The sequence below is a fragment of the Narcine bancroftii genome, chromosome 3 (genome assembly GCF_036971445.1).
Source record: "Narcine bancroftii isolate sNarBan1 chromosome 3, sNarBan1.hap1, whole genome shotgun sequence".
Classification (NCBI taxonomy): domain Eukaryota; kingdom Metazoa; phylum Chordata; class Chondrichthyes; order Torpediniformes; family Narcinidae; genus Narcine; species Narcine bancroftii.
The window spans coordinates 302,927,858-302,939,909 of record NC_091471.1 but is presented as its reverse complement, the minus strand read 5'-3'; the positions used below and the strand labels follow the sequence as shown (position 1 = coordinate 302,939,909).

Sequence of the window (12,052 nt, the reverse complement as noted above, 5' to 3'; positions counted from 1 at the left end):
TTAAGATAGCAAATTAAAATGTCAAACATTTAAAAATTACAAAATCTTTGACATTCTTGTATGGTCAATAAATGCTGTCCTTAACAATTCCTTATTTGGTAAATGCATGAAAATTCAAAACAGCATTATATTTTTAAGTGTGTAGCTGAAAAAATTACAGCTAGTTTCTTTGGCGCAGAGAATTTAACTTAATACTTCCATCGCTTAGACCACACACACACGTGTGACATTTCAAGTTATTTGGAATGAGAGTAGTTTATAAGTTCTTTGTAATTGCACAGATTTCTAGAGTTAAGGCTGAAGGTGGCAATCTTGTGCTGTTTTTGTGTTTAGCGGTGGGTTTAAAGAGAAAGTGCGTGCTGGTGTCACAGGGAATCCCCGGCAGAAGGGGAGAGAGGTGTTGCTGGCAGGGCAAAGGGGTTGGCTGCCATGGGGGAGAGGGGCAGGAGCGATTGACAGCTGGTGGTAGGACGGGGGAAACTTACCGATAGTTTGCGTGACGTGTCATCGCAGGGGGTGGGATCCCCCTTAAATCGCCAGGTTGGCGATTTACTGGGGTCGATCCCACCCCAGCTTGAAAGGTGCTGGGAGCACCATCAACCCATTTAACGCACCTGGGTCCCAGGAGCGCTACCCAGGTGCAGCAGTTTAAAAGCACCTACTCTCAGTTTGGCAGTGCTATGAGGACCTTCAATTTCTCTTGGACCAGGAGCTTTTCTCAGCAGCCCATTAGGGTGAACTTGATACTGGAGACCTAATCTATGCAAGGTATTTTTGGGCAAACTACTGAAATCTGTTGTCCATTGTTTTTTACTGATTTGGGTCAATGCTTCATTTAAAGGGTGATACTTGGGTTTGCTTCCTCAATTCAGTTGTGTGCTTATCGGAGGGTTGCAGTGTAGTTCACAGAAGAGCTAGAGAAACTCAGCAGCTAATGCCGCATTCATAGAAAGGTTGGGAGGGGGGGGGTCCTTAGCAGTGCAAAAAAATCAGGCAGATATCTGAATTAAAAGATGGTGGGAAGAAAGGGGCTAGGTTGTTGTAGGCACTGAAGCTCATTTGTTGTTTTAAAAACAAATCCTCTATCCACATTCAGTATTGCTGTTCCTGTATTAAGGGCTTCTGGGAAATAGAGTTGGGGCAAACTATCATTTCCTTTATTGCAACCTGAGTCAGAGTCCAATGTAACATTCCCTATTGCTACTCAGGCTGAAGTCGACAGATAAGCTCCAGTCATTTTCCATGTCTCATCTGTAGCATCCTCCATAATGTTTGGGGCAAAGACATTTTTCCTTCCTTTGTCCTTGTGCTCCAGTTTTAAGCTTGTAATCAAACAATTCACAATTAATTTAAGTGCACGTTCCAGATTTTATTCAAGGTTATTTCTATATATTTTGGTTTGACCATGTAGAAATTAGGGCACTATATTAGTCATGTTTAGTGCTTTGTTGTGTAGCTCTTGCATGAAATGACTGCAGCCATCTTCAGCTCCTGCTGGTTTTGAGGGCTTGACCCCTTCAGTTTTCTCTTCAGCATGTGGAAGGCATACTCAGTTGGATTTAGATCAAGGTGACTGACTTGGCCATTCAAACATTTTCCAGTCTTTAGCTTTGAAAAACTCCTTTGTTGCTTAGCAGTATGTTTGGGATCATTGTCTTGCTGTAGGATGAAGCAATGTCCAATGAGTTTGGAGGCATTTGCTCAAGACTGAGCAGATAAAATGTTTTTGTATACCTCAGAATTAATTTTGCTACTGCCATAATGCCCCCACCACTGTTTCACAGATGGAAATGGTATGCTTTGGATCTTGGGCAGTTCCTTTACTCCTCCACACTTTGTTCTTGCCATCAGACTTTATACAGATTAATCTTGGTCTCATCTGCCCACAAGACCTTTCTCGAGAATTCTGCAGGCTCTTAACATGCTTCTTGGCAAATGGAGATTTAGCCATCCTGTTTCTGTGGGTAGCTAGTGCTTTACATCTTGCAGTGCAGCCTCTGTATTTCTGTTCATAAGTCTTCTGAAGACAGTAGACCAGCCTATCTACACCTGCCCCTTGAAGAGTTTCTGATCTCTCGTACATGCATTTAGGTTTTTTCAGCCTCATTGGCGCAACTCTGGTTCTTGCATTGAAAAATGGCAACTACAGATGTGATCAAGATATTAGAAGCAAGCCGAGCTTTCTTATACCTGCACCAATGAAGCAATTAAACATACCCAAGTAAGCACAGCCATGAAACTAAATCTCCCAAACATTAGGGTGCCCTGAAATGGTGAACTGTGTATAAAAAGTGCTGTAGTTTTCTACATGGTTAAACCAAAATGCACACAAATAACCTCAAATAAAATTTGGAATTTGCTCTTAATTACATGTGAATTGTTTGATTACAAATTTTAAACCTATGGAACACAGGGGCAAATAAAGAGAAAAATAGTGTCTTCGTCCCAAACAATATGAAGGACATTGTACATGCCAATTTTTTTTCCCTCCCTCCCAAAGTGGTGCAGGGATCACAGCCAAAGTGCACTAATACCTTTAGAGACAGGCTTTCCCAAATGTGTAGCTATTCGGTCACTGGATTGCCCTTTGTGGTGGGAATCATCAAAACACAATGTGCAGTGAGCCAAACATATTAATGAGAACTTGGTAAAGTGTCGCAACTTGTGCATTTTCCTGGATACAGCCCAAATCAAGAATGGGGAACACAGCAATGTAATAGCCATTTTATCTCACCAGTGACTTTTCAGTTAAAATGTTTGATCTAATTTTCTTAAAAATCTTCAAAGGTCTAGAATTGTTTTATTTTCTCTTCTCATATTTATGATGAGCACATTTCAATGCATCAGCAATTCTGCTGTACGGTGACCAGTGCTGTGCTGGTTTAAGTAGACAATTAAGTCCTGCTGGGAGGCCACACCCACAACACAGAATTATCAGGAAGTCAGTGCAGCAATTGCATGCTATCACCCTACATCAGTCAGGGAATGCTTTAATATTGGCTACTAAAAATAGAAAATGAAAAACAAACCACCCAATCCACCATAAACAGGGACTCATGCTATTGTAGTGTGTGCACACCTCAGAACAAACTCACTTTTGCTGGGTACAACTTCCATCCAGTTGTACTTTAATATTGACTGTTAACTCAAAGTACAAAATCTTCTTTTATTTTCCAGGATTCAGAGATGTACATTGTCACTAAATAAGATCTCATGGCACAAAGGCAACTGTCCACTTGAATCAATAAGATGCACGAGACCAAGTGGACAACAGGCAAGTTTTGTTGGCAATATCTTTGATTCTCCCATTTAGGCTCTAGAGACAACATTGTGTTAAAAATGACTTTTTTTGTGAAAATGCACACATTGACAACATCCAGCAATAGAAATATATAGGTTTGAGCAGAGGGCTGCTCAGGGATAGAAGTTTATCTGGAGATGTTTCCTGGCATGACTCCATAGTGGGGGAATGAGAGGTAGTAATACACTTGTTTTAAAGAGGCCCTAGCTTTTAGGGTTCCCATTCTAGACAAGAAAGAAACACCATTTTTATTTAATTAGGACATCATTGTTTATTCACTCTAACAAAATTCAGTCAACCATGCAAAATGTCGAAGAGCAATTGCTCTGTAATGCTTTGTAGCTTTCTGCAATTATCGGCACAGGTACTAATATAACTGACCACCAGAATATTATAAAATACAATATCCATAAAATGACTGGAAAAAGTAAAATACAAAGCTTCCAGTAATACCAGCTGCTACATGGGTACTACATGTACAGACATAAGAAACACAGGGATACTGATAGTGAAAACAGGATTCTTTTTAGGCACATGTACTGGTAATTCCTGAATAAGACGCTTCTTTTTGAAGCTGCATCTCTTTTCAAAGATTAAAACATTTTTGTTTAAATTGCCAAACTTTAACAAACCACATACTCAAAACTCCAGTTATCTTCCACACTTGTTCATTTTTTTTTTAAAGTTTGATATTATTCAAGGTTGCTCTGGACAACTATTTTAAAATTGATCATTGCTTCTGATTTTTTTAAAATGGCAAACTTCAAAGGAGCCAATATACAAATGCTTCATTTAAAAAAAAATCTTCTGTTTCCAGTTTGCAATGCATTGAGCCATACAAACCCAAGAAAACGCTTAGACAAGTGTTGTATGATCTCAGACTGTAATGGGGATTCTAGGGTTTAAATCCTCAAAGGTGAGAAAATAATGAGGAAGAACTCAGCCAGGATAATTCTCCTGGCCATTAATTATTTTTGGATCCAAGTGAGATTATTGCATTGTCAGACATTGCTGTTTTTGAGCTTGGAAGTGACAGAGTTTGAAAGAACAAGTGCAAGTAAAACTGTACATTAATATAAATTGTGACCCAAAGAGGAAGGGAAGAAAGCAAAAATGATAAACTAAAAGGTATCACCCAAAATGTTAATGCTTGTTTTGCATCTTTCAGTTGCATCAACAAAAGTGAAAACAAGTTTACCAGAACAGTATAAATTCATGAAAAGACACCAATAAAACAATGATTTATTTAAGAAAATGTGCAATATGTTCTGAAAACCAGAAAAAAAGGCTCTCCTTATAATAAATATTTCTACCAGTCAGATTCCTCCCAAGAGACCGTAATTTTTTTTCCAGGGCCTCGATTGTGCAGGAGTTGTGACTAACAGCTTCCCCTTATCTCCATTTAGTAACCACAATAGAACACGATGGTAAAACATGGGAAGAGACAGTGAAATGTTAGGCCAAAAGTCACCCTTCAGTTTGGGGGGTGGAAACAAATCTTATTTCACATGTCACTACAGCCAAATAAAAAGTTGTAAATACACAACTCAAGATAGGATTGTCCACAGTATATTGGTTATTTATTCTGGAATCTTATGGTTAGATCTACTATTTTACTTTTATATGCCCTATTTCTGGCCTCATAGTACTGAATATTTGTTATTGCAAATAAAGTGAAGGGCTGCCTGCAGCCTTAGTATTACAAACTGGAATGATACAATCGTTACATCCTTAAATACTAACATCTCAATGTATAGCATTTCTCACACCTCATGTACAAATGAAATATTAAGCAATTCCAAACAAAAATTACATGGTTGCCATTGTTTGGTCACATTAACATGGATGAAATCCCAACAGCTTCTCTACTCCAATCAAGCATGGTCAGTTGATGTGAAGCAAACACCATTTCACCACAAACAGGTTGATCCAGGTAGACCTGGCATCCTAATTAAAAGCAGGAGTGTTACACTATCTGCTGGACAGTTTATTCTTATAATAGACACTCTAAACGGAGGAAGAGAATAGGACTATGCTTTATTTGATATGTGGCAGGTTGATAGATACATTATGAGCTACTGGCATTACAGCACAAATCAATTCTTATGCCACCATCACAGGTACAGGATTATTAGGCTTTGGGAACAAAAGCTACTTTTTAGGAATAAAACAACAAAGTCCGGAGGAACCCTGATGGCAGCAATCTGTTCATGAGTGATGACATGTAATGGTCAAAGAGTTCCTTTCAGATTAAACCAACAGCAAACATTAGTGGGCTGCAGAAGAAATAATTAACAATGGTCAATGAGGATTGAGCTTTCAAGAAAAAAAAATTCAGTAAAGGCCCAAAGTGGAGTTGAATAACTCAGTGCTTTGGGAAAACTCTAAATATTGCTTCAAAGTGTGGGAAGTAGGTTCCAGTAAAGGGCAAAGTTTAAAAGATGTATTTAAAACTGCAACCACAAGAGAAAAATTTAAAATTAAAAAAGAAATCACAAGTTTCAGGACACAGATGGAATTATCAGTGGGAAGATTCAGCCAATTAGCATGTTCTGATTTACACATTCTTGCAAATCCTTCATTAGCACCCTTGGCTTCATTATGATAACTGCCAGATATGCAGGAGTAAATTTTATTCTACAAATGGAAATAAATCTGAATATAAAACTGTGCTGGCAATAGCTGGAATGTTGTGATTTAATCAGTGAATCACTTACTAATTTCTACTTTTCATTTAAAGAGAAATTTGTCCTTGATTCAAAAATATAGTATGATATTGAGAATAACTATTACTGATCATCATTATTAAAAATACTTTCCCAACATTTCACTGCCTGAAAAAAAATTGATGCATGATAGGAACATTACATCTAGATAAGTCATAATTCTAGATGATCTTCTAAATCCTGTCAAGCTAGCAAAAACAAAAGTTAGTTATTCAACAGCACCTGGACTTCGATTTGAAGCTGTCCAAATACACCAACAAGTCCCAGCCAATTTAGGACTAACAAAGAATAAAAATGTACATGCAGGATATGATTGGGGGGGGGGGGGTGGTAGAAATCACAGCTGCCTATGCAATATTCTATTCAGATCATCCTATCAAAAAAATCTGGAGAAGACTGCAGTGATGAAGACTAAATAGGGGCATTCATACGAATTATGACCAATGGTTGAATTCCTGAAACACATCAGGAATTAGTGCATTAGTACACAGCTATTTATAGTAAAATAATTAGTGTGTTTAAAATCACCTTAAAAACATGCTTTCCACAGATATTTACATTACCTTTTTTAAAGTTATATTTATCCTTTTTTTCCCCTCCCCCCAAACACATATCTAGCAATTTTAGTAGAACGCTTTTAGATAAAGAATATGAATATCTTCCCTTTTGGTAACTGATCAACAGTTTACCACAAGCAAATTACTGAAAACAATACAGTTCCATTTCACACACTAAACAGATAAAAACTTAATATAGACACACACTCCACATTTATGTGGTGAAATGCATGCATCAGCATCACAGCCCCCTGAGTAGAAACGGTACAAAAATACATTATTAAAAGGAGCACTTTAAGAAAGGCAGTATGCACAAAACCCCGCTGCTATATTATTTTTGCACACAATGACTTTTGAGCATATAAATGCCAGTCAAATGCCTTTCAGTAAAATTCCAATAAAAGCTTTGAAAATACAACTTTCTTGATGTGTATGTGCAGTTGTCACCAGTGATGAGCAGATCTCAATAACTATCCCATCGCATTGCAAGGGCTGCAACTCTTTCTTACCTGGAAGTAGTTTGTAACACTTTTTTTTTATATAAAAAAAAAGCACATCTTCTTTCATCTAACTCCATTAAGCAGGTTTCCCAAAAACTAACCTCTGACATATCAGGCTACAAAATACTGTTGTAATTTAAGATGAAGGTGCCTTACTTGGATATATTTTGCCACTATATCAGTTCACAATGAAATTAGTAGAAAAATAGGTATCACTGATACCAAGTAGTCTCTCCAACGCATCTCAAATAGACAGGTATATTTTACCTTCAAAAGATCAACCATGGATCAAGCACATTGAAGCAATAAGCCAGTGGCTTGCTTAATATCAAATGGAATAGCTCTTTTGTAATCTTTAGAATTCTCACACAGCACAGTAAAACTGAACCATCAGCAAGGAGATATCCAAGAGCTGGGGTTAATCCCAATTTCATTATTGGGCCCAGACGAGCCAGCTTTATGTGCAAGGATCATTACTGTCCCTGCAACATGCTTATCATGCACTGGCTGCATACATGGGTGTAATTGGATCTCAATGTTCTGCTGTACCAAACAGCAGCCTTACCTCTAAAGATGGACCATCATTTATCAAAGATACATCAGTGGCCAGAAGTGCAGTCCTGTCTGTCTCTGACATACTGGAAAGATCTTTTGTAGCCCTGAGAGATATCAACTTATAAACTGCAAATCAGTGTCACTGTATGAGCTCTGCAAGTCACAGCAATTCATTTCCTGAGCTGAACAACATCGTTCAGGGGAGGGAAACTGTGTAACAATAGATGATTGAAAATTGATGGACAAACTAAACAGGTTTAATTCCTCAAGGTTTTTAATACATTTGAACATGTAAAGACTTATTCATAAAAACTGAAAAAAAGTGATTTCACTTTTATTCTCCCTGATCCAGTTAAAACTGCCCTAAAGTGTCTTTTTTCAATGATGTGTAGCACAGTGGAGCTTTTTGTGACTGTTTAGTTTTCTGCAGGACTGTTTAATTTCAGGTAAAGGTCACTAAAATAGGTCATTTTTAAACTAGGTTGATTAATCACAAGCCCTGTACTTTAAACACACTTCAAAAGGCTGTATGGGATTTCTGCAATAAGTTAAATTGTAAAATTGGGCATCAGGTCTAAGTAGATGATACTGGGGACAATGTTAATGCAAAATCCACAAGTCACACTGTTTTACTCTTGTACTATCCCAACAAAGAAGCAAGCAATTTTGTGGCTGGCTATAGTCACTGTGTGTGCAAAAACAATGCTTTTGAAAAAGGCCCTTCCCCCCCCCCACCCCCCCAACCCTTGTCCGCAAAGACCAAAAAGGATCAAAAGCGAAGATCATCTACAAGCACAGTCCACACATGCCCAGAGGGTAGGATGCTAAAGTCTCAGCTTAACAAAACTTGATACAAACTGGATTCTTCTGTCTAACTGAACACAGGACTAGCTGGATTGGGAGAAGGAATGACAATGGATGGGGGAGCCAGGCTGTGGAAGGTGGGTGCCAGCATTTTCGGTGGAGATGCACTTCTGCTGTTTGGCTTGACGATCATAGCAGGTGTGAAGTCAGGGTGTCGGCGAGCATGCTTCATCAAGTGGTCGCTGCGCATGAACCTCTTCTCGCACATCGGGCACTTGAACTTTTTCTCACCCGTGTGGGTACGAAAATGTCGAGCCAATTCATCAGAACGGGCAAACTTCTTCAAACATTGTGGCCAGGTGCAAGGAAATGGTCGCTCCCCTGGAAGACAAAGCAGACTAGATATCGGACACTGAATGAGATCTCAGTTTAAACAAGAGCACAAACTATAAACCCCAACTGTCTCACTATATAACATACCCTATACAAGTTAAATGTACCCAGAAATAAACCAGCCAAATATGCCAATAACATAAGGAATCAGGATTCTGCTTTAGAACATAAACTCTGAGGTCCCTCTTGTTCTCCTGCAACCAACCCTACTGTCTGATTACTTTTAGATCCTTCATGGAGAACAAAATCAAGTAGATGGTTAAAGTGAACAATGTCCATTCGAATAAACGGAATTAAACCAAGATCTGAAGGTTGCAATATGTTTAACCCATCTGTCAGATTTCAAGTTCAGAGGTCTGTTTATTCTAGTCTATTACACTACTTCGTCTTCAACAGACCGTCACATTAATAGCATCCAATTTTACTTAAAGAACTGCTCGTTAGAGTCACAGGCAACATGAAGACAAAGACATGTTAATGATACATAGTGCAGAATTTCGTTTCTGCTGCTGTTTTGGCAAGGGATGGTTACAGGATTAAGCTACAAGTAATTTTAACTCTGGTTGCCAATTGCCTTTCCTGCAGTGACAGTGCGAAAAAAAATAAAAACAAGGGAAATGTGCTCCAAAAATAAGCCAGCTAAATATACCAATGCCACAAGGTATCAGAATTCTGCTTTAGAAGATGATAAGATTTGCTAAATAGCTCAGGAGTTGTAGCAGTCTTGGAAGCCTTCAAGCAAGCATTCCATAAAGCACACTGTACTGTCGTCCTTCCTGCAAGTTTGAATTATTCACCTCTAATAGGGATTCACTGCCTATAGTTGCTGCACTTTTTATATGCTCCTGTATTCTTTATGACCTCAGATTCTCCTGTGACAGCAGTTTGGGACACTTGGATGCTATAACCTTTATTTGAAAGGCACATAAACATCTATTCCCATAACTAAACTTTGAGATGGTCCCCACCAGCCACATGAAAATCAAAAATTTGGTGAATACTGAAAATCTGAAGTAGAAACAAAATATGGTAAAGGCACTCAGCAGGTTAGGCGAGATCTGTGGAAAGACTGTGAGCGTTTCTCTTCAGTTGCAACTGAAATATGAACTCTCTCCCATTCCACACACTTTAGCATTTTCAGTTTAATTTCACACTGCTATCTTTGCATGCGAATTCCCCCATCCACTAGTCATTACCTGCATCCACTCTCTCACCACTTTCCTGTAAAAGCACCATGCCAGATGTGCAAGCCATGCTCTCCTTAAAGTCAAATTCATTTGACTTCAGATTACGTGGAGTCTGAACTGTGCCAATAAATTTGGTAGCTATTAGTAATCAAAAACTCCATCACTGACAGACACTTTTCTTGGCTGCAGGATTAGTGACGTAGTTAGCCCAATACTGCCTTTCTTCAAAGACTATCGGACAGCTAACTCCTAAATGGAGGCTCAGAAAGAAATGGTAGCCTTCTGTTAATTGAGAGTAATGTATAGAGAGTGATGCATTAAGAGCTGTATAGTATAAGAGCTGGAAGATTTATTGTAATAAGAGCTTAATGTATCAAAGAGCTGAATAGATCCATTTTGTAATTCCAAATCAACAGACTCATGGTTACTGCCACGATCAAACAATCATGCTCTTTGGGGAAGAAATTCCCCATCCTTGTTGAGTGTGATCTATGCAACAATGTAGTAGACATTCTTCTGCCCTCTGAAAAGTTCTAGTAAGCACCTCAGTCGCCCCATTATCACATCATGGAGTAAATGTGACTCAGCATTAAATACAGAAATAAAATGTTGCAGATATTCAAAGCCTGAAAAAATAGAAAAGAGAAAAATCCTGCCTGTATCAAAGAATGAATCAAAAACCATCTACAACTTTTAGAGTACAAGTATTTTAGCTTTATCGGGACCCTTTAACTGACTCTTTCCACCAAGACTGACCATTTCTCTCCATGGATGCTGCCTGAGTTGTTTGCTCAATCTCAACATGCACTGTTAAGAATACAAATTATTAAAGGTAAATAGTTCAAAACAGAATGAACCAATAACACAAGATAACTTCAATAGAGTGGAATGGATAACGTAGCGGTTAGACAATGCTGTTACAGCCCCAGCAATTGGGAGCGGAGTTCAAATCCCGCGCTCTCTCTAAGGAGTTTGTACATTTTCCCCGTGGTTTTCCTCCGAGTTCTCTGGTTTCCAGCCACCATCAAAACGTACAAGGGGTGCAGGTGAATTTGGGCAACACAGGCTCGTGGTCGGAAAGGGCCTGTTACCTTGCTATTTGCCTAAGTTAAAGAGTTAAAATTACAGCAAAACACTGCAGAAGCAGAACTCCAAACAAAACTGTGTTTTACAAAAATTCTGGATTCATGTTCCCTAATGACCGAAACTCTGTCAGGAGCCATATAGAATCTAGCTTCAGTACTGCCAGCTGACACAGAAAAAATGCCTGCAGGGTACCCCATCCCAGTAGTCTCTCTGTGTAGCTCTTGCATGTGGACAGATAAGGATTCAAATGTGCATTTGTCATCGAGTCGACAGGCACATTGGAGCTCAGGCCCTGAGTGTGCTTCTGTGCAGACATGCACAGCATAAGGAAACATGTTCAGAAGAGAAAAGAAACACAGCTGAAAGACAGTCACATGACATAAAAGTGCTTTGCACTATCAGGTTTGGAGGGTTTAAGGTATTCATAATGTTAAAACAATTGCCTCGAGTAAATCTAGTCAGCCTAATCATTCCATTATTCCCAGAATTCCTCCAATCAGGCTTCTGAACAGCACTATCAAAGTCTTAAATGATGTGATTTAATTGAGACATACAGCACCAACATCGAAGTACTCGAGCTGGCAGAGTCCGCAAGCATCGAATCCATGCTGCTGAAGACCCAACTGCACTGGGTGGGTCACGTCTCCAGAATGGAGGACCATCGCCTTCCCAAGATCGTGTTCTATGGCAAGCTCGCCACTGGCCACCGAGACAGAGGTGCACCAAAGAAGAGGTACAAGGACTGCTTAAAGAAATTTCTTGGTGCCTGCCACATTGACCACCGCCAGTGGGCTGATATCGCCTCCAACCGTGCATCTTGGCGCCTCACAGTTCGGCGGGCAGCAACCTCCTTTGAAGAAGACCACAGAGCCCACCTCACTGACAAAAGACAAAGGAGTAAAAACCCAACACCCAACCCACCAATCTTCCCTTGCAACCGCTG

The 12,052-nt window shown here is 39.2% G+C and overlaps 1 protein-coding gene across 1 annotated transcript in view; it reads right to left on the bottom strand.

Moving 5' to 3' along the window:
• Window positions 1–3,546: 3,546 nt before the first annotated feature.
• Window positions 3,547–12,052, bottom strand: part of LOC138759012 (Krueppel-like factor 9) — a 21,988-nt gene continuing 13,482 nt past the window's right edge. Inside the window, exon 2 of the mRNA XM_069928780.1 lies at window positions 3,547–8,824. Coding sequence (XP_069784881.1) covers window positions 8,511–8,824 — 314 coding nt within the window. The 3' untranslated portion in view covers window positions 3,547–8,510. The remainder of the gene's footprint in view (window positions 8,825–12,052) is intronic.